General features: G+C 37.3%; 1 protein-coding gene across 1 annotated transcript in view; it reads left to right on the forward strand.

Moving 5' to 3' along the window:
- Positions 1-23,557, forward strand: part of KPNA1 (karyopherin subunit alpha 1) — a 71,650-nt gene that overhangs the window by 40,085 nt on the left and 8,008 nt on the right. Inside the window, exons 4-12 of the mRNA XM_019922367.3 lie at positions 2,348-2,447; positions 4,519-4,613; positions 11,322-11,453; positions 12,699-12,787; positions 13,153-13,252; positions 13,981-14,144; positions 16,215-16,293; positions 20,052-20,177; positions 22,530-22,657. Of these exons, the coding sequence (XP_019777926.1) occupies positions 2,348-2,447; positions 4,519-4,613; positions 11,322-11,453; positions 12,699-12,787; positions 13,153-13,252; positions 13,981-14,144; positions 16,215-16,293; positions 20,052-20,177; positions 22,530-22,657 (1,013 nt within the window). The remainder of the gene's footprint in view (positions 1-2,347; positions 2,448-4,518; positions 4,614-11,321; positions 11,454-12,698; positions 12,788-13,152; positions 13,253-13,980; positions 14,145-16,214; positions 16,294-20,051; positions 20,178-22,529; positions 22,658-23,557) is intronic.

The following is a 23,557-nucleotide window of genomic DNA, read 5'->3' on the forward strand; positions in this document are numbered from 1 at the left end:
TACATGGTTTTCAAAAAAAGAAAAATCTTTTTCTGCTGCCTTAGTCACCCAGTTTCTTTCCCCACTGGCAACCACTGTTAGTAGATTCTTATTATTCCTTTTGAGAAAAACCCCTCTCTTTTTTTTGGCAAATAGTAGCATATTCACAGTATTTTATAGATTTTTTTCTCTTTTTTTACTTCATAGATATCCAGTTTTTATGGACGAGCTTTCTTTTGGAATTAGAGCAGTTTAAATTGCTTTGGAATCTATGTAGACGTTATTGCCAACACTATTATTTTGTGAACTCTTCTAGGCTCTTCAGGAAGTTGAAGAGTTTTTTCTCTCTCTCTCTTTTTTTTTTAAAGTGGACGTTAAATGATTATGAAGTATTTTGTGGACTGTATTACTCAGGGTTCTACAGAGGAAACAGAACCAATTTGGGGGTGGGGGGAGAGGAAGAGAGAGATAGATTGATCCACCAGTTGTTTGATTTTAAGGAATTGGCTCATGCAATTGTTGGAGCTGTTAAGTCTGAAATATGTAGGGTAAGCCAGGAGGTTGGAAATTCAGGTAAGAGTTGATATTATAGGTTTTTTGTTTTTTTTTTTTTGCCACGCTGGGTCTTTGTTGTGGCATGCAGGTTCTTCTTCGCTGTAGTGTGCGGGCTTCTCTCGTTGTGGCATGCAGGCTTAGTTGCCCCGCAGCATTTGGGATCTTAGTTCCCCGACCAGGGATTGAATCTGCATTCCCTGCATTGGAAGGTGGATTCTTAACCATTGGACCACCAGGGAAGTCCCGATATTGTAGTTTTGAGGTTGATTTCCTTCTTCAAGAAACTTCAGTCTTTGCTCTTCAACTGATTGAATGAAGCCTACCCATATTTTGGAGGATAATGTGCTTTACTCGGGTGTACTGATTTAAATGTTAATCACACCTAAAAAGTACTTTCACAGTAACATCTAGATTGGTGTTTGTCCAAACAACTGGGTACCATAACCTAACCAAGTTGACACATAAAATTAACTGTCCCAGTGTATTCCTTGTCATTGTGGCATCCATACCCAACTCCTTAAACCATACTGAGTCTCAGATAAAGACAATGACAAGGTCATACCTCCTTGTAACATGATACAGCTATCCTGCATGCAGCTGAAAATGCACTAACCTTTTCCCCAGAAGGGGAAAAGTCCTTGGGTGATACTTACTTCTCTCTTGGATATCCTGTAACTTAAATACTCTGATGTGAAGTTAACAATATTTAAATACTATGAATGTAAAGTCAATACATCTTATGTTATATGATAAGGGGATAAGAGAGAGAAGAAAACAAAGATATATGTGGAAATATAATCATAGCAAAATCATACAGGTACTTTTGCTTATTCAGGAATCAGACTTACAAGTTTCAAAGTAGTTACTTTTCTGACTTGTAAGAGCAGAATGCTTCATTCTCCCCATGGGTTATTCTTAAGTGTTAGGTATTGCTTACCAACCACCTTGCATGTACAACTCAGTGCAGCTTTCTTCACAGTTTATCTTGTTGACTGTTACCCTTCATGAAATGATAAGAACTTTATTTCATTGTGACAAATGATCCTGAGAAGAAAGTTTAACCACTAATGCTGAGGATGGCTTGTAGTGGGAAATGGGAAAGTGCTAGTAAAGCAAGAAACTAGTGGGAAACTGAAAAGTTTTAATAAGGCAAGAAAATAGAAATTTTAACTAAATTTAAGAGTCAGCTGTTGAATTTGACAGTGGCTAGAATCTGTGATTTATATAAGACTACTCTATACTCATTCAGTAAATATTTGTTGAACGTCTAAAGTATGCCACCCATCAGGGATGTAGTGGTAAGATAGACAGGGTGTTTTGCTTTCATGGAGGTTACAGTATACTGGGGGAACCTAAGCAATAAACAGATAACTAAGAAGAATAACTGATAACTGAAAAGGGCTGGGCATAGGATTAAAATAAGAGTGATGTGATCACAGAGATAGAGTAGCTGCTTTAGATTTGAAGGTCAGGAAAAGCCTTCTTTTATAATTTAACATTTAATCTGAATGACAAGGAGCAGCCAGCCATGTGATGAGCAGGAGAGGAAGAATAATAAACACCTTGTCTTAGTGTTTACTACTAACATTACTTTCTCACGGTTGTGAGCTTTTTAATGATAGACAAAGATTTTTGGCTTCATCACATTATTAATCATCTCATACATTTATATATGCAAAGATTATCCTACCGTTGTGTAACTCTTGTAGATAAATATAATTAACTCAGTAACTTGGCCGCAATTTGTACTCTTCGTTTTCCTTTGAATTTAAGTTAAAATTTTATTATATTTGTTTTTTGTTTGTGATTCCAGGGTGGTGTTATTACTTCTGACATGATTGAAATGATATTTTCCAATAGCCCAGAGCAACAGCTTTCAGCAACACAGAAATTCAGAAAACTGCTTTCAAAAGGTGAGTTCTGAATATGTTAAGTATATTTTTCATTTATTTACAAAGTATTACTTTCCCATAATCTGTTTTTCACACTACAGATAACTTGCTTTGGAGTATCTCTATCAACAGAATAAAAGGACACATACAGACATAGGTATATTATGAGCCATGGCTAATTTTTGAATTTCCTTTTTTATTTGTGTGATCTTACCAGGACCAGAAGGCAGCATTATTTTCATTTCTGAGGTATCTTATAAAAGATCTTAAAGTGATAAGAACAGTAGCAGTATTTCATGTTAATTCAAATTGAGAAATTCCACTCTTTTTTAAGAAAAACTTAAACTATCACTTGAAAGAGTAGTGATTGTTGATTCTAATGTTAGCAGTTTATCGCTGAAATTTAAGTATGGATTTATTGGTGGACAGGATAACTACCTTTTTGGTGTGCGTGTGTGTATAATTAGGGTAGAATGGGATATGATACTTCTTGTTATCTGGGCAAGTGAGAACTCTGGAACTCTGAGCCATATTAAAATGTTGATAGTAAATCAGCATTAAAACAGTTAACCACCCCCTCCCCCGCATAATAAGTTATGGTTGTTTGGAGTCATCAGTGATAAATTAATATATCCCTTGAGGTTAACTGGAAAGAAAACCTACTACCAGAGCAAAAAGTAATTGCTTTTTGGATGACAACCTGTTAAAAATAGCTGAAGGCCATTATCATATTACCGTCCCCACCCTTCTAAAAATGTCTTATCTCTTTTCAGCATGCTGAGATGGGTTTCTCAGATAATGTGGTTTTCCAAGGTCTTTCAACACTCTGCTACTTTCCTGCATGTATTCTAGTTTGCCAGCCATTCCTCTTAAAATGTGATAATTAGAATACAGTACTCCAGATGCATTCTTATTACTCTAAGGTGTGGTGGGAGATTGCCTTCATTGTCCTGAAACTATACATTCCAATAATGTACTCCAGGCTAGCATCATTTATTTTGGTTTATTTTGGTAGTCATGGCATAGTAATGTTTCATTGCATTTTCAGCGATCTATACTCCCTAGTACTTTTCTTTATGAACTGTTTTGAGGTTTCGTCTGTGAAGTCATGTGGATTTTTAAAAATTGCTTTAAAAAAATCTAAAAGCTGAATTTTGCTTTATCCCTGCTGTTTTATTGCTATTTTAGGCTTATTGTTATTCTTTCTATAAGTTGTTTCTGTAATCTAGCACGTTAACTACTTCATTTTTATTGTCATCATCAAATTTATTTGTTGTGTTTATACGAATGGTTGATAAAAATGTTGAACCAGGCAAAGAACATGTCATTAGAGCTTGCTGCAAATTAACATTGAACCATTAGTCATCCCTTCCCAGTACAGGCCATTGACTTAGCTAAGAGTCCCTAGTAGTACTGTAATCCAGCTGCCATTTTTCTTGCGTAGCTACATGAATGTCATCAAAAACTTTGTCAAATGTCTTGCTGAAATTACAATGCTAATCGTTTAGGACATTTCTAATCTATTTGTCCAACAAGTTTCTATTGAATGATTTTATTTATAAGATACTCTATTGTCATAAATGAAAAAGATTAATTTGGCAAGTCATTCTTAGTGAATTTCTGCTGACTCCTGCTTATCACTACAGCAGTAAAATTAGATCCTGCAAGCACAGAATCTCCTAATCCAGTTTCTTCGGACAATTTATGTTAAATAAAAAAGAGAGACTTAAAACCCATACACAGAAAAAGGGTTAGAAGGAAGTATACCAAAATAATAACAGTGGTTGTCTTTTGATGTTTTTCCCCATACTTTCTAAGTTTTCTAAAATAGTAGAGGCAGTAATTTTAAGAATTCTGCCCATCATATTTCCATGTTAAGGCTTCCCTTATTATGAAACCTTTTAAGCTACCCTAGTCTCAAAGTGACTGAACTCAGTTTTACATTTTTTTTTCTGTTTTGGATTTACAATATGAAAGAGATGCTAAAAATGGAGGGAGGGATATTATGAAGTAAGTTTGAGCTTTATAAAGTCCTTGCCTTGAAATCAAAGGATTATTTTTCTTCTTTCCTTTTATTTTTATGGGGAGACAGAACCTAATCCTCCTATTGATGAAGTCATCAGCACACCAGGAGTAGTGGCCAGGTTTGTGGAGTTCCTCAAACGAAAAGAGAATTGTACATTGCAGGTGCGGACCATTTTCATTTCTTGCCTCATATCTTAATTCCCTTTACAGAGTTACATTTTGTATTCAGATTTGTTACTTATTTTAATCTATATGAAGGGTTAGTTTTTTGATACTGATGTTCCTGACAACCACATTGCAAGCTGCTTTGATAGCTTTGTTAACATCCAGGCTCTTGGTTTTACTCTTTAAAATTCTTGTTACTTTTTATTTTATGATGACTATGGATCATACTTACCTGGTAGGGAATTGTTTGCAGTAGAGGAGCCATTATAAGGACCTAAGTGTGGACTATGTAAAATCTGGTTCTGAAGGATTTTTAGATTGTACTTGTTGGGTTTCTCAGGGCTGTGTAACATGGGCTAGATCAGAGACTCACTGATCCCCAAACCTGGTACTAATTAATCCTTCCCCTGCACCCCTGGCCCCACCCCAAAAGAGCTGACAAGGATGTAGCCTTGTTGGGAATGTGTGTGCTTTCTCCTATGTTAGTTTACTGTATTAGTACTGTTGTAGAGGGGTTCCAAGAGAAAATTCTACAGCTTCTGGATTAGATAATTTTTACAGCAAAAAGAACCAACTATCAACTGACTCTCATCTTGGGAGTTATCTAGAAATTTAAAAATACTGTATTGTTCCTGAATAAAGTTGGATCTTAAGTAAACTAGTAATTAAGTAATTCAGTAGCTAGACTTCCTTGGAGTAACCAACTGAATCAATTTCTGAGTTATTCTTTAACAAATACCTGTAATTCCTAAATTCTCACTTGTAGGATCTAATCTGAGTGGCTCAGGCCCTTTAGAAAGATTCTGTAACTATAAAGATTGGTTAGGTCCTACATAGATTACAAAATGGGGTTATTTTTCCAAGTAAATATTTGCTAATAACAAGTTAATCATAAAGATAACTTTCACCGCCATGTTTACCTTTGCCTTACTCTAAGGGTGTAATAAGGACTGGGGCATCTTTATAAGTATAAGTAACAGCTCCTCTCCCCAGGTTCCTTACTGTCCAGAGCATTATTGATAATTCATAAGACTTGATGCTTTGTCTTGATATTTTCTCTCCTTTCCTCCCATCCCATCCTTCTCTCTCTTTTACTCTCTTTGTTGCGGTGATGAGTTCCTTCCAGAGGAAAAACAGGAAGTCCAGAAAAGGTAGAGTACTTCAGTGTCCCATCAGTTTTTCTTCTCCAGTTTGACATTTACTAATCCCCAAGTTCATTTGAATTAAGATTCTGTTTTGTTGGCTGCTTCCTGGATTGTAATTCTGGTCCCCATCTAAGGCCAGGATCACCAGACACCTGGAAAATAATCAGGTTCACCTAGAGAGCAAAGAAAGAGGACTTTTCTCAGAAAAAAAGGAAATCCAGACAACCAAGACTGCAGAGAACAGAGCCTGAGCCCCTTAAGCAACCTGTCAAGAGAACCAGAGGGACCAAATGAAGAGCCTTACTGCAGTTTATCATTTGAAAAGCTTTGTAGGAAGAGGGAGGTAGGGAAAATTTATCATTTTGTTCATGTGGAAGTATGTTTCTATCCTGCCTCTGACAATGAGAGTAATTCAGAGATATTAAATTTACGTCTGGACTTAGCAGTTTTTAGTAGGTGGTTGCAGAGGTCCAGTTCCTTAATGTGTTAAAGGAAGATGGTATAACTTTCTAGTCCTAAAAAGAAAAATGTCAGAGAATTTGGTCTTTCCCCATCCCCACCTTCTCCAGTATTCCCTAAAGAGCACAGTATATTCTCTCAGGCAGTGCCCTCTCCTGGCTAACACTTGTAAATTCTACATCATTTTTGATTTTGTAATCCTAGAGTTTGTATCTTAACACATCTGAAGATGAAAGCCTTCAGAAATCTCTAATTTGCTTCTATCAGAATTCTCAGATTCCACCCTTGTGCAGCCTAACTAATAATTAGGCTGAAAGATTGAGAAATGATTCCTCTGGAAGTGACCACCTCGTGATTTTCACCTTAGCGATCCAAAGACTCTAGAGATAATGAACCTGTTTATTATATAAAGGTCATCATCCCCAGCTTTTCTTCTGTGTGCATTTAAGCACAATATGGTGTTCTTTCTCCAGTGTGACTAATGGGTACCCTTGACTACCCCAGAAGCAGGAGGAGCAAATATATTGATGGAGACCTTAGAGCCAGGAGACTTCATTGTTAAATAATTAGACGTGCTCTGGGAAGCTTGGAGGGTATTCCTTCCTCTGTCTTCTTGGAGAGCGCTAGGATGTGAGTTATCCATGATATTCCTACCTGCTTATTAGAAGTTTGAATAGTGTGTCTTTGGAATGGGGTGTTTGCCATTTCTCTTCTAGAAAGAGAGTAATAATATGTAGTCATGATAGCTAAACTCAATAATAAATCACTGGACAAACTTATTCCCTTCATTCCATACATAAAGAACTGTGAATCCTAGTGAAGGGCTTCTTCACTTTCTTTCTGGCTTTCCTTATCAGTGGAATACTGCAAACCAGGGAGATAAAAATGCCTGCTTTTGGCAGTGCTACCTAGATACTCACTTGCCCTCAAATGAGATGAATATGGGTGGAATCTAGGACTTTGGAAGCCGACTCTGCCGTTTAACTAACAGCATTCTCAAACACAGTGACATGCAGGCCTCAGCCATACATGAGAGCCTTGACATGAGATTGGTCTGCCTTATGGTGTATTCCCTGGGCCCACTTGGTTTGTTTTTTTTGAGTCCAGGTCCAACATCTTTGTACTGTCCTTTGCAGTGCTGAGATGGTGTATTCCCAAACCTTCTTATAGAAGCTTATAAAAATAGCTAGAAATAAGTAAATTGCTTCCTAGTTCCAGTCATTAAACAGATACTCCTCTTAAAGTTGTAAATTTGAATTAAATTGGTTTAGTTTTCCCATTTCTACCTTTCTTGTCCACACTAAAAGCTTAATGTGGTAAACTGCAGTTAAGCCTTCATCTTCCTATGTTTTTTCCCCATCTTCATTGATCCCTCTACCTATCTTAAAAGGTTGCTCAGATGACTCAGGCACTGTTCTCTGCAGAGTTTGATATCTGGATTTATTTTTCTGATGTGAGCCTCTCTTTTCACTTGCTCTCCAGGTGAGCCTGGCATTTGCTAGGAACCAGAGTGGAACCGGCAAAGTGGCCAGCAACAGAGTCCTGATCCAAATGGAGAAAGGGAACCAGGCGTACTTCAACCTGGAGTGGGAAACTTGATAGGAGGTCAGAAGTACTTCAGTTTTGGATTCTCATTTTCCTTATTTTAAGGAACTGAGCACCAGAAGGTAGAGATTGAGAAAGGAAAAAGAGAACATACCAAAATCTTCAGCGTGCCCTTCAGATTTCAGTTGTAGCCTTATTTAGAAAGTTCTGGACAGTGAAAAATAATAGTGGAATTACAATTTGTAAGCAATCACAGCTGCATGACAGGTTGTTTCCTTGCATGATGCCATTCTTGGAACACTAAGAATATAGTAGTTTAAAACAACAAAGAGGAGTAAAGATTATAATAATTTTGGGTACTACTTTAGGTGATACCATTTCTTAAGTTTTTTTCATTTCATCTTGTTGCTGAGTTTTTCTTGAGTTACATGGTTACTTAAATTACCTTTTCTGGCCATTTCTGTTATAACTTTATGCAATTGCTTTTGGTATCAACTCTGGACATTCCCATTTCACAACTCTCTTTCATGTTAAAATCTAGTCTGGGACCTGAGACGGAAATGTTCACCCCACTCAAAAAAATAAAGACTGCGATACCCAGTGAAAGAGAGACTACATAGTTCAAAGTACAACCAGTTTTTTTGAAACATACTTACATATTAAACACATTTGAAAGTTGCTTCTTCCAAGACTTTAATAGGGGTCTATACTCATGAGGAATTCTCAGTCTCTCTTTCTCTCTGCCTCTCTCTCTGTTTCTGTCTCTCACTCTCTCTCCTCCCGCCTCCTTCTCATGTCACACATATACACATGGGTATAGAAAATTGCACAAATAGAGCTTGATAAGTTTTTACAAGGTAAACATCACAGTAATCAGTGCCGTGTGTGTGTGTGTGTGTGTGTGTGTGTGTGTGTGTGTGTGTTTTAATGCCTCATTAATCCATGAATATGATTTGAGTTTTCACTGGCCCTCTGGTTATAGTTATTCATCTACTTCTTTCCCTGGTAATGGCAAAACTACTTCCTGATTTCCATTCTTACCAAGAGAGACCTTGAATCTTGTTTGCATTCAGAGGTTATAATCATTATGTACTTCTTAGTGATAAACATAACTCTGGTACATTCTTCTTTTGCTGAGAAGTCCTAACTTCCGAGTTTCTTCCATTCATGTTCTGGCTATTATTTACTTATTCTCCATTCTCCTAATCATTGTCACTCTATTTTGTTTTGCTTCTCCATTTTATTCATTTCAGTGGCATCTGGAAATCTCTCTTTTTCTGGGAGACCTTTGGGGCTAAACCTCATCAGACAAACAGCAGTTTGACTTCTGTTAGCAATTATTATTCTAATTTCTTCTCATTGATAACTCTTTAATATATCCTTTATCTACTCAGTTTATTGTCACCATTTCTTTTGCATCAAAATCTCACTGCAAACCTTTTTCTCTTTGATATAGATTGCTATGTGTGCTGATCTTATTCATTCTTCACAGGTTGCTTTTCCTCAAAGTTTTCATTTTTTGACATGGTCTCAGATGCTGATGACTCTCTGTTGAACTTTGAGCCTTTCTTCTTGTAGGAAAGTTTGCTTTTGTACCCACTTCATAGTTCATTTTCCTAGTAAGCAAAAGAAGCTACATTTTAGGTGAACTGTGTTTTCCTTTTAGCATACCCTAAATAATAATAACCCTAAATAATCTGTCATATCATTATTTGAAATTTCTTGCCCTAGATACCAAAACTGCAAGCAATTGGAAGACTCTTGTCAGTGTTACAGGTGTGTTTCAGAGAGGAAACTATGGTTGGGGCCATAAGCCTACTAGATTAGGAGGCTGTAATCTAGCTCTCTTTGACTGGCATTACTCAAATGATTAGTGATCATTGGATCTTTTTCTGATAGTTTCCTCATTCATAAACTAGAAAAGCCAGGCTTCTCTGGGTTGTTGTAAGGAACACCTGAGAGTATGTGAATAATGCTTTGAAAGTATAAAGTACTGTATAAATGTCAAGTTTCAATTCAGACAGACTGAAAAGGGTTTGTACATTGGTTTGAGTAGTAATTTAATTACAGAGGTGATATGAGTTTTTATTTTATGATACTCAGTGTTTAAAAGTCTCCTGAACTTCTCTTATAGCAAAGAGTTATCAGGCAAAAAAAAGTTTGACTGTGGTGCTCCTAGTCTGGCCTCCCTGCTGCTGTAATATCAGTGTCCTAACTAGATATCAGACCACTTTATTTCACTTCTGTATATCAAATTTTAGGTTTCTTTGAATATCCCTTCTTTAAGTGTCTTCTGCTATAAATTTACTATCATTCATGTAGCTTTGGACTGGGCTAATCAGATTGTCTTCCCATTTCTTGCATTTTCCTGTACCCCAAGTGATTGATGATTCAGTTTTCCATATTACACCTGCCTTTCAATTGACCCCAAAGCTTAAAGGAGTCACAGCTCCATCTTTTGATGACTTTTTATTGATTTCTCATTCAAGGGGCATGTCACTGAATTTTTTTTCTTCCCCATATGTGCTTCATTAAAGAATATTAAATAGAAGACAGAACAGGAGAAGGAAACAAAACTAAAGTTTAATTAAGAACTCTAAATAGAATTGTAATATAAGAGTTCATTCTTGGATTTTAAGAGGTCATTCTTGGATTTCATCATATTAGGCTAAAGAGTCAAGTTACTGTAGAGATGTGTAGAATTAATAACTTGCTGTATTTTTTGTTGGCCATAATTTCCTTCATACTGTTTACCAGTTTATCAACCTTTAAGAATGCTCTTTTTAAAAAAGTCTTACCTCTGTGCCTTGGTTTGGAGACTTCTCATTTATTGGAAGCTCTTATGCTCTGAAGTTGCCATTTCTGTTAGTTGTATGCCCGTTAACTCCTTTCGGACTACTTATCATTTCAGTTGTCTTCTGCCTGTATTTTTCACTCTGCCTGTATTTTACACATTTTACAGTTTTATTCTTTCGCCATTTCACCTGCCCATTTTATAGAAATTATTTAATTTTATTTTTATTAGATAATAAACATGGTTTAAGGCCAAAAGGTACATAAAGGCTTTACTGTAAGTGCCTATCCTTCCCATACTTGTTTCCCATTCACCTCGAGCTCTCTATGTAAGTGACAAGTATTTACAGTTTATTGTGACTCCTTCAAGAGATATTCTGTGCAATAAGTAAATTGATGCATATATTCCTTTTTATTTGGAAAATACAGTATGGTACCATATTAATGTACATTGTTTTTCTTTTTCCTCCATTTATGTCTTGGGAGATCATTCCATGTCAGTATATGAAGCACTCCCTCATTCTTCTTACGGTCTCATGTCAGCTCTGCCTTGATCTGAAATTTTAGACACCCTGAGTATTCCTCTAGGCTAAGGTTATTTCCTCAGGAATTCTTCATTTAAAATTAATATAGTATTTACCTGATAGATTATGTGTAAATAATGATCTCAGATTCTTTTCTTCATGCACAGAAAACCTTATTGTTATAAGTAAACAAGCTATTAAATTCTAATAAGATAATGAAATTATTTTTATCTTTATAGTTTGAGTCAGCTTGGGTACTGACAAATATTGCTTCAGGAAATTCTCTTCAGACCCGGATTGTGATTCAGGCAGGAGCTGTGCCTATCTTCATAGAGTTGCTCAGCTCAGAGTTTGAAGATGTCCAGGAGCAGGTAAAAATTGAAACAAGTAAAGAGAAGCAGGTCAAAGAATACAATTTTTCCCTTCAGTCTTATATTCAGAATCTCAGTTTTACCGCTTGGATATGACAATCCATGGTTCATCACAGGGAGTGTTCTAGAAATCTAAACTTAACCAAAATAGAAAATTTCATAGTGAATATAGGCAGAATTTCTCCTAGAAACATAAAACCATTTTTCCCTTCCAACCCTGAAATTCTTTAAGTCCCATAGATATACATTTTAGACCATGTAAACAGTTGCTGAGTTTTTTCTTATAGTAATCTCTAGTGTTGATTGACATAGCAAGTCTTTGCCACTTTTGTGCAGAAAATCACTTAGAAAACATGAAATTTTAATTACCGTAAAGTTTGTCAAATTCATAAATATAAATCATTACTAAATGAATATGACTTTCTTCTACAGCTTTATTGAGGTATAATCAACCTACAGTAAACTGCATATGGTTAAAGTGTATAATATGATAAGTTTTGACATATGTATATATCCATGAAACTGTCATTACAGTCAAGATAATTAATATATCCATCATCCCCAAAAGTTGAGTAAAGTTTTCTGCATTTTGGTTGCTCTTAAATTCCTGGCTCACTGTTTTCTTTTGTAAGCAAGCTTAAAATACATTTGTAATCAGCTGAGTAAGCCATTTGGATCTCTGCTATGTTCCAATGGCTGTATGGAATGTTACTTAAGGGTAGGGCCCCCTAAGATTAAGAATATGTTTAAGGGGCTTCCCTGGTGGTGCAGTGGTTGAGAGTCCGCCTGCCAATGCAGGGGACGCGGGTTTGTGCCCTGGTCTGGGAGGATCCCACATGCTGCGGAGCGGCTGGGCCCGTGAGCCATGGCTACTGAGCCTGTGCGTCCGGAGCCTGTGCTCTGCAACGGGAGAGGCCACAACAGTGAGAGGCCCGTGTACCACAAAAAAAAAAAAAGAATATGTATAAGAACTGGTACCTCCTTTTAATAAGTTTACTCCCATGAGTATTCACATGTATACTTATATAATAGTATTGATCTTCTTCCACCAATCCCACAACTATTTCATTTGACTCCCTGTTGAGTGAACTTAGGGGTTTTAATAGTTAATGTCCATGTATAATATGTTGATTAACTACTGTATAATTTTGTAAAGAGTTATTGTGATATGTTGGCATCTTTTTTGAAAGAATTATGAGAAAATTAAACTCTACAGCCTGTCATTAATGAATAATTCTTTCACAGGCAGTCTGGGCTCTTGGCAACATTGCTGGAGATAGTACCATGTGCAGGGACTATGTTTTAGACTGCAATATTCTTCCCCCTCTGCTGCAGTAAGTTTCTTTTTCTTTTTTTCTTTTCTTTTTTTTTTTTTTTTTTTTTGTGAGTAATAAAAATACGGGAAGTTCCTCAGAAAGCAGTGCATCTTTGGAAATCATTTTGGATTTCCTAGTGTTACTTTTCATTACAGATATTTTCTTACTAACTTGTTCAGATCATTTCCTTGGGCATCCTATCTTATTCAAGTGCCAAAATTTTGAATTCCTTGTGTTAGAATTAATTAAGCTTTATTGTTGTAGAGAAGAGCTGTTTGAAGACATCTGTTTATCAATAGCATTAAGTGGTTAAATATTTATATTATGCCATCAGAGAATTAATGCCCATTATATCACTTACCATTGCATCATTATGCTTATAGGTTATTTTCAAAGCAAAACCGCCTGACCATGACCCGGAATGCAGTATGGGCTTTGTCTAATCTCTGTAGAGGAAAAAGTCCCCCTCCAGAATTTGCAAAGGTAAGGATTACGCTTGTGGGAAATTGGCAGAAAAAGTACAGTTAAAAGAGTCTAAGAGGGCTTCCCTGGTGGCGCAGTGATTGAGAGTCCGCCTGCGGATGCAGGGGACACGGGTTTGTGCCCCGGTCCGGGAAGATCCCACATGCCATGGAGCTGCTGGGCCCATGAGCCATGGCTGCTGAGCCTGCACGTCCGGAGCCTGTGCTCTGCAATGGGAAGAGTCTAAGAACCAATATTAATGTGAATAGAAAGAGAATAATTTATTTCTAGAAAAATAGGTCTTTTTATTTTTGTTTGAATTTGAAATAAATTTTCACTGCCTTTAAAAAGCTCTGAATTACTCTTAAAACATGGCATTTTTTGTTTGTAACAAAGTATCTAAAATGCAGAATTTCCTAGCTTTAACACTTAGGAAAATTCCTTTACCTCTCTGATCCACAGAGAGTGTTTTGACAAGGAATCTCACTCTGAGAATTGGTATATGTTAAACTTTGCTCTTTGAAATTGTTTTCCTTGGGCTCTGACTACCTCATCAAAGTAAACTGCAGGGTTATTGACAGCATTCCCAAAGATGGAAATGTCACTTGGCCACTTACTGCTCCATCTTCAGAAGTATTAATCACACCAGAAGTCACCAGGTGTGTGCCTGCTGGCTTTCTGGAGTTTCCCCCCTCATTTCTTGCTTTTTTTCTGTTGAAGTTCATAATCATATCATCTTCCCTTTATAGGTTTCCCCCTGTCTGAATGTGCTTTCCTGGTTGCTGTTTGTCAGTGACACTGATGTACTAGCTGATGCCTGCTGGGCCCTCTCATATCTATCAGATGGACCCAATGATAAAATTCAAGCAGTCATTGATGCAGGAGTATGTAGGAGACTTGTGGAGCTGCTGATGTAAGATATCTTAAAGTGTGTCTGTTCTTTTGTCTCTCATATTAGTTTTCTAGTTGCTGATACTCAAATATTAATGCATTATACTGATTTATTGTGCTTTAGGCTACTGTCTTTTGTTACTTTTTTATACTCATGTCAAATCTGTTTGATTGTTTTGAGGGTTATAAAGAACCTCTCATTCTGCTGTAAGCAGCCCTTTAGCAGAAACATTTGGAAAACTTTGATCTATGTAATTCTAGCTCATGATTAATGACCTGAGACCAACCACTGGATAGCAGAAGGCACACTGCCACTAAAAACGATCAGTTTTCATCTTTTTGTCTCATTTAGAGCTTAACCTAGATTGGTGTCAGACTTTGAATTTTATTTTGCTATATCTCTTTGTGATGCCTTTCATTTATGAAGTGGAAGATTTACTGATGGCATAAATAATTTGAGACTGTATTAATCAAATTTTTAGAAAATAGTATCAAATAAAAAAATTAAGAGTGATAACATAATGGGGAAATAGTATAATTAAAAGCCATGTGAAATTTATTGGAGTAAGTACAAAGTAAATGCAAGGAAACATTGCCCCAAAGATGACATGTGGAATGAATTAGATAGTATAATATATAGAATATAAAACTCTGGGGTTGTAAGACAGGAATAAAGACACAGACCTACTAGAGAATGGACTTGAGGATATGGGGAGGGGGAAGGGTAAGCTGTGACAAAGCGAGAGAGTGGTGTGGACATATATATACTACCAAACGTAAAATAGATAGCTAGTGGGAAGCAGCCGCATAGCACAGGGAGATCATCTCGGTGTGTGACCACCTAGAGGGGTGGGATAGGGAGGGTGGGAGGGAGGGAGGGAGACGCAAGAGGGAAGAGATATGGGAACATATGTATATGTATAACTGATTCACTTTGTTATAAAGCAGAAACTAACACACCATTGTAAAGCAATTATACTCCAATAAAGATGTAAAACTGTATATTAAAAAAAAAAAACTCTGGGGTTATAGACTGGGTACAGATCAGCAGCATAATGCTGTTGTGAATTAAAAGCAATATAATGCTGGAGGACTCAGAAGTACATCATTCAGAATCTGGGAGAGTAACCTTTTGTACTCTTTAGTCTCTAGATTACTAAATATTTTAACCATTTCTTTTTAGTCATCGGATCTTAAATGTGGAGAAACTGGCACAGTTTTGAGAAGAGTGATCAATCTCATTATACGGGGAGAGAAAATAAGATATTTAGGGCTTCCCTGGTGGCGCAGTGGTTGGGAGTCCGCCTGCCGATGCAGGGGACGCGGGTTCGTGCCCCAGTCCGGGAGGATCCCACATGCCATGGAGCGGCTGGGCCCGTGGGCCATGGCCGCTGAGCCTGCACGTCCGGAGCCTGTGCTTCGCAACGCGAGAGGCCACAACAGTGAGAGGCCCGCGTACCCCAAAAAAAAAAAAAAAAAAAAAAAAAGATATTTAAGGAAAGTTAAAGGATATTAACTTACTTAGCCTAAAATCAAGACTTAATATCTATCTTCAGATATATAAAAGATTTGTGGAGGGGTTTTTCAGACCAGTAAGTCAGCTGAGGTTTAGTAGAAAGAGTCTACTATTTGAAGTATGAGGCCTGGCTTTCATTTTCAAGTTAGCTCAACTGTTGATATATTTTTATTCCTGTGAAAATTAAGTGATTTGTAAAACTTAAAAAAAGTGCTGTATAAATGTTACTATCTCTTTCCATTATCTCAGCAACCATAGAGACCAAGTAAAGAGGAAATGAAACCTGCATTAATGAATAAGAGGGAAAACTTGGACTCCAGGTGATTGAATACCTGGGAAGGGTTATTAGAACAGATTTGTAGTTCTTATCGAAAAGTACCAAACAAAAGGAAAGACAGCCTTTCTTGGGGACACCAAAAACATTTCCTCATCATGATAGGGTTCCTTTAATAACCACCATAGGTGCCTTTCTGCTCCAAGAACCGATCACATATTAATTTCTTTTGGGTTTCAGCCCTAAGGAAAAGAGATTAAAGATAGAACTGTTGGATATAACACATCTTTTTATGGTTGCAGGCATAATGATTATAAAGTGGTTTCTCCTGCTTTGCGAGCTGTGGGAAACATTGTCACAGGCGATGATATTCAGACACAGGTATGAATAAATGGTATCTCTTTCTTTTTTCTTTCAGAAATAGCAGATTGACCCCTCATGATTATGTTTCTGTTACAGTATTTAACTCACATGGGGAGAAATGATACTTTGTTTCATTAATGTTTGTTAAAAGTGTTGGCTTTGGCAACTACTTTCAATACCTTCACTATCTCTGTCTTGACCTATTGCTTTGTGGCAATTTTGGGTTCCCCTATGGTGTAACTTATCCTTTTGGTTCGGTTTATTTCCCACTACTTCTACTTGAAGGGGTTCTTGTGAACATCAGAAGCCTCTAGTAGCATCCTTTCTGTCATCTTCATCTTATCTTCCCTGATGGCTTCCTCCTTTTTGTACACGGTAAGTTTCCTATGTGAGAAGTATCTTCCCTCCTGGTTCTTGATGTCACCTTCTGTTCCATTCAAATTTTATATCAAGATACATCACTCGCAGTGGATTGTTATAGCCATTTTTCTTCTTGATCTCTCAGATGCATTGGCATCATCTTTAAAATTATCTTCCTAGGCTTCTGTGGTGTTGAAGTATTTTGGGTCTTCTGCCTCATTGACCATTTATTTCTCCTTAGCAAGTTCCTTTACCTGTTCTTTTCTGTTTATGGGATTATCCCCTGGAGGGGATTAGTTTTAGCCTTAGCTCTTCTTAGCCAGCTCTGACTTTCAGCAAGACATTTAATGTCTTCACTTTTCTAATCTCTAAAATTAGGAGACTGAATTTGTTCTCAGGTGTCTTCCAACTCTTAATATTTAACTTTAAATTTATTCTGTCCGCAAGGGAACTGGTGTACCTGGACCTCTGCTTATTTATGTTCCTGTCTCAGTGAATGGCCCCAACAGTTACCCAAGCCAAAAACCTGGACATTAGTTTGATTATTCCCTTTCTGCCACCTTTCTCATCAGTCACTAATGACTGCTATTTCTACTCATTCCTTGCAGTGCTTAGTTCAGACATTTCTTGTATCATTCCCATATCACTAGAAGGATGCTTGTAAAATGCAAATTTGATCGCGTCATTCTCTTAAAATCTTCTTATGGCCTCCTGTTGTCCTTGGACAGTGTTTAAGATCCTTTAAAATCTGGCACCTGTATAATGAAATGCTGTGCAACAGAATGAAGAAGCTAATAGGCATGTATATGGAAAGGTTTCTAGGTTCTGTTGTTTAAAAAGAAAAACAAGGGGCCGAATAGTATGTAGGATATATTACTATTTGTGTAAAAAACGGGCAGGGAGGAGAGGAGAAGAAAACAATGTATGTTTTTGATTGTATTTGCGTAAAATTTCTCAGGAAGCATACACAGGAAACTAATAACATTGGTTGTCTCTGTGGAGAACCAGGTAGCTGGGGTATAGGAATGGAAAGGAGGCTTTTAACTATATAGTCCTTTTTATTTTCTGAATTTTAAAACCATATTGGTATATTTGTTATTCAGAAAAAGTTTCTGTCTGCCCCCTCCCATGCCATACTCTGTGCTTTTGCCATGTTTGTTCTGCTGTATTAGCTATGATCACGCTCACTTCTGAGATTTAACACATGGCTTGCTTCCCTCTGCGTGGAACATATGCTTCCATCCCCATCCCTGTTCTGACCAGTCCCTCACACAAATCCTCACTCTGCCACTAATGCCTTTTCATTCTTCAAGTCTTGGTATTAACATTTTCTCCAAGAAGCTGACTCTTAAATTAGGTGCTCCTTGTTTTGTTTCATCCATCATAGCACTTACCACACTGTATTGTAACTGTCTACTAGATTGTAAACTTGTAGAGGTGGAACTGTGTCATTCTTGTTCATTTTTGTTGCTTCTACAATAGTCCCTGGCACAATATATAGAAAAATATTTACTGAATATTTACTCAAAAAATATTTACTCAAAAAATATTTACTCAAAAAATATTTACTCAAAAAATATTTACTGAATAAATGAAGTTCTGAACCTATACATCTAGTTCCAACCTCTCTCAAGTTCCAGTCCCATGTCTCCAGTACCTGTCTCGCCTTCTCGTCTTGGTTTTTCCCATTTCAGTTAATGGTACAACTGTTCACCCAGTCTTGAAACTTTGCAGTCATATTTGGTGTCTCCATCTCTCACACTTTGTATAGCAAGTCAGCAGGTCTTAACTGATTCTTAGTGTTTCTGGATCCACATCAGATTACCTTAGTTTGGGCCCTGTTTTCTCACATGCAGGGGTTGTTGCTGTACCTATCTTACTCATCCTCCTGCTGTCCCAGGCATTTACCCCTCTCAGTGTATTCTTCCTAATAACAGCTTAATCTTTCCTAAAATAACTTTGTTCACATTATTTTCCTCCTAGAAACAATGCGCTTCTTTAATGCCTGTGAGATAAAGAACCATTTCAGCATTTTTTCATTTCTAACCCTTCTGTCTGCTGTGTCCTCCCTCTTCTTTGCTTATGAAATCCTGTCTGTGTTTCAAGGTGTTCCCCCACCACCCCCTCCCGTGAAGTGTTTTTTTCCTTACTACTCCTCCCCAGGTATTCTTTAACTTCCGACATGCTTATTTTCCACACCACATCTTTGGCATTTAAAAATGCTTTGTGATGTCTTTCACACTGTTATTTGGAAAGACTGTACCTGTTAAACCACAAGTTTTGTTATTTTTTGAGTTAATTTAATAGGCAAAAATCGGCTTCATTGTAATTTGCATTTCTTTTGTTACTTTGTGAGGTAATTTTCTATTAAAAATATAGTTTCTCTTACCAATTTACATATTAAAGACAGCAATGCTTTTTTCCATTACAAATACTTTTTCACATTGTGTGGTGTGCATTTTAATTTTCATATGAGTTTTTGACATGCAAAAATTTCTATTTGGTGAAATTTTAGTTTTTCCCTTATAATTTCTTCTGTTGTTTTTATGCTTGGAAAGTCCTTCACTGTCCCCAAACCAGCTACTAACTAATATTTTCTTCTGCTTTATGGTTTCTTTTTTATATTTACTCTTTAAATAAGTTGCAGATTTATTTTACTGTTTGGGGTTAAGAATTGATTTTTAAAATATTTTCAACTAGTTGCCCCTTATTCTAATACCATCTATTAAATAAGACTACCAGTCATTGGAGAAAGAAAGGATTAATCTTATTACATACTTATTAATTCTTTATAAATACTTGTATTTATTTCTAGACTAGATATCCTATTCTTTTGTTCAGTGATTGATTCTTGAGCCTGTCACATATTATTTTAATCATTATAACTTTATGATTTTAGTTTCTGGTAGAGTGGATCTCTTTGATCATGTATATTTGTCATGTATATCATCCTCACCTTTGTAAGCTGTTTGATAGCTGGGGGCATATACTTTCAATCTTTGTATCCTATAAAGCACCTGGTATACTTAACTAAGCATGTATTGATTCCTTGACTTCCAGGTAGAGAATTATCAGAAGACTTAAAAATCTGAGACCACTTATGAATTTCTGGCCACTTGATACACTTACCCAAAAGACATTTTCATATGCTATAGGCATAGGAAAGTGAATAAGGCATATTGTGCCATATTAAATATGTTTAGCAGTTGTGAGTGTATATAATGAAACTGCTTTGATAATCTTAGAAATGAATTCTTATTAGCAGTGAGTACTTTTATACATATATAAAGTTATTTCTAAAATTTCAAGGAGAGATGTTATTTCTTTGTATTTTCCAAAAATAAAGTCTTTGAGTTAAAGGTTTACTTCAGTTTGGATTAACACAATAAGTAAAATTTTCAAACTTTTTTCTTTAGGTAATTTTGAATTGCTCAGCTCTGCAGAGTTTATTGCATTTGCTGAGTAGCCCAAAGGAGTCTATCAAAAAGGAAGCATGTTGGACAATATCTAACATCACAGCTGGAAATAGGGCACAGATCCAGGTAATCTCATAGCACCTGTCTTTTGTTCTGTATTTTTATTAGTTAAGGTTTTTTTTCAGTCAGCCTTTAAAGTATGTATAATTTTTCATTATTGCCTTGGAGAACACTAATTTCCAATGTTGTCTTATTTAGTCTACTTCTTACTTTTTTTATCCAACATTATAGAGGTTAAATCTTTTGAAACTTACACTTAGGCCTTGGTTTTTTCTCTTTGCCTTTAATATTTGATGATTTGTCAAAATCTGAGACAAGATCTGTATTTTCAAAATGTTTTGATGGACTTTACGCTAAACAGATTGGCTTTACTCTTGCCAAATAAAATATTTCTTTTCTGGGCTTCCCTGGTGGCGCAGTGGTTGAGAGTCCGCCTGCCGATGCAGGGGACACAGGTTCGTGTCCCGGTCCGGGAAGATCCCACATGCCGTGGAGCGGCTGGGCCCGTGAGCCATGGCCGCTGAGCCTGCGCATCCGGAGCCTGTGCTCCTCAACGGGAGAGGCCACAACAGTGAGGAGCCCGCGTACTGCAAAAAAAAAAAAAAAATTTCTTTTCTAGTGGACCCATATGTTGGATTGCTTCAATTTTTCATGACTCTTTGGGGACCCAGTTTTCTCTAAATGGTTATCTGCCCTTTACTTTTGTCCTTGTATTAGTGGGAGAGTAATCGAAGTGAAAGGCTAAGCCATAGGCCAAATGGTTCAGAATAAGCCATGAGAAAGGCTGGAATAATGAGTTGGAAAAGATATACCATAGACTTATGGGACTTTGAGCTCAGTGGAATCATAGAGGTCATCTAACCCAACATTCTCAATTAAAGATGAAACTGAGGCTCAGAGAAATAAAATGATTTGCTCAAGGATACCTCTAGTAAACAGGACCAAGATGAAGCACCTTTCCACTAAATTTTACTGACTTCCTTCAGTGGTGTAATAGAAAGAGTTCTTGACCAGGAAAGCATGGTTAGTCATCCCCAGGAAGCTGTCAGGGACTGAGATTGATAACTGTGGCATTTTATAGCATGCATCAGGGTGATTTCAGCTGCACTTTATTGTCTGCTACCACCAGGCTCTCATATAGAATTCCTCAGTTTTTTGATAAATGAAATGATATGAACCCATTTTAGGTTCTAGAGCTAAGGAGAAACATGAAGAAAGCAATTTGAGGAAGACTGCTTTAATATATGAGAGGGATTGAGTAAAAGTACTCTGTCTAAAGACTATTCTGGTAATCTGTGTGGGAGGTGGTGGCTTGGAATAGAATGGTGGCAGTGCTGAAGGAAAGGAAAAGATGGACTTAGGACGTTCTGAATTGAGAATGTAAAGGAGACTTGGTGACTGATTGAATTTAGAATGAATAAATAAATAAATAAATATAAAAACAGCCTTTGTAAACTAGAGAGGTTTGAAAGGAGACCTGATACAAAGGGCAGATGATATGTTTAAGGTGGTTAGCAGATGTTAAGTCAGCTGTCAGCCACCTTGGGCTGGGGCCCCAGTGAGAAATGTGGACTGGAGAGGTAGAGCACACATGTGAGAGTGGATGCTATGAGAGAAATGAGAATGGCAGAGGAAAAGAAAGAAAATTGAACTTTTATAATTTGTTATAGTGAGTGGAACAAGAGAGAAAAATAAAAGAGAAAAGAACCCAGGTAGAAAACTAGGAGATTACAAGGTCACAAACTCCAGGGAGGATGTTGTTAGTGATACTAAGTATAGCCAAAAGGTTAAGGATAATGAGGAGTTAAACTCCTTCCAGTTTATTTATTTATTTATTTATTTATTTATTTTTTGCGGTACGCGGGCCTCTCACTGCTGTGGCCTCTCCCGTTGCGGAGCACAGGCTCCAGACGCGCAGGCTCCAGACGCGCAGGCTCAGCGGCCATGGCTCACGGGCCCAGCTGCTCCGCGGCATGTGGGATCTTCCCGGACTGGGTCACGAACCTGTGTCCCCTGCATCGGCAGGCGGACTCTCAACCACTGCACCACCAGGGAAGCCCCAGTTTTTTTTTTTTTGTTTTTTTTTGTTTTGTTTTTTTTTTTGCTGTACGCGGGCCTCTCACTGTTGTGGCCTCTCCCGTTGCGGAGCACAGGCTCTGGACGCGCAGGCTCTGTGGCCATGGCTCACGGGCCCAGCCACTCCGCGGCATGTGGGATCTTCCCAGACCGGGGCACGAACCCGTGTCCCCTGCATCAGCAGGCGGACTCTAAACCACTGCGCCACCAGGGAAGCCCCCCAGTTTATTTTTAACAGGGGAAGGGTGTCATTAGTGAAGCTAGCTGAAAAGTTATAATTAGTGTCATGAACAGTTTTACAACTCTTGTAATTTCCCTTTCCATTTAATTTTTTCATTCCAGACTGTGATAGATGCCAACATTTTCCCAGCCCTCATTAGTATATTACAAACTGCTGAGTTTCGGACAAGGAAAGAAGCAGCTTGGGCCATCACAAATGCAACTTCTGGAGGATCATCTGAACAGATCAAGTAAGTACTAGCCAAGTAGTATCTTGTAAATTAAAGGAAAATTACTGTCTCCCAATTAAGAATGCTCAGCTCTAGCCTCTTGGAAGATTGTTCTCAGTTTCATAATTAGACTCAAGCGTATATTTGATTCCTTATATCGCTCCCATTCTCTGTTGCTGAAGATAATTCTGGGATGTGAGAGGGAAGGCATATTTGAGGTTTGAGGCGATTGAAATACTTATAGGGGTGGCTTGAGCCTACTCTCAAGCTGCTTGATCAAAAACATCTTGGGTAGTCTAGAAGGTTACTTGTAGAATTCTTAGAGTCTAACTTTAATAGCTAACTCTTGCTATTTCTAGTTTAGATGTCTTAATAGTAGAATTGGACAGACTTGAAAGAGATGTATTGATATGCCTTAAAATAAAGTGCCAAATTTAGTAGAGGCAGGTCTCCTAAAGGACTATGTTATTCAGTAAAGGGAGAGGTCTGTGTATTAGCTTGAGACTTAAATGGCCCCTAGGGCAGCAACTTATAATCTTAATGGCTAGAGTAGGCATAAATATGGATAGGAATCAATTCCTCAAAGGAACATCATATAATCAGATGGTTAATTGTGGATATATACAGTATTTCAGATAGAAAAAAAAAGAAGAATGGAACCTAGACTCTTAGCCTGCCTTAAGATTCTTTGGGGAATTCAAATGAGAATATGGTTACCAATGAGTGTTAAAGCATTTAACTCCTTCTATATATGTAGTAATATGGGGGAAACATAGCTACTTCTGATATTGTTGCTTTGTGGGTTAAATGCAGGTGCTCAACCAGTGCTGATTTTTTAGTGCTCTGTTGGGAATTTCAACATGAGAAGGTAAAGTAGTCCTAAGATTTCAGAAACTGATCAGAAAATAAGATTACAGAAAA

This window comes from Tursiops truncatus, chromosome 4 (genome assembly GCF_011762595.2).
Source record: "Tursiops truncatus isolate mTurTru1 chromosome 4, mTurTru1.mat.Y, whole genome shotgun sequence".
In the NCBI taxonomy this organism is placed as follows: Eukaryota; Metazoa; Chordata; class Mammalia; order Artiodactyla; family Delphinidae; genus Tursiops; species Tursiops truncatus.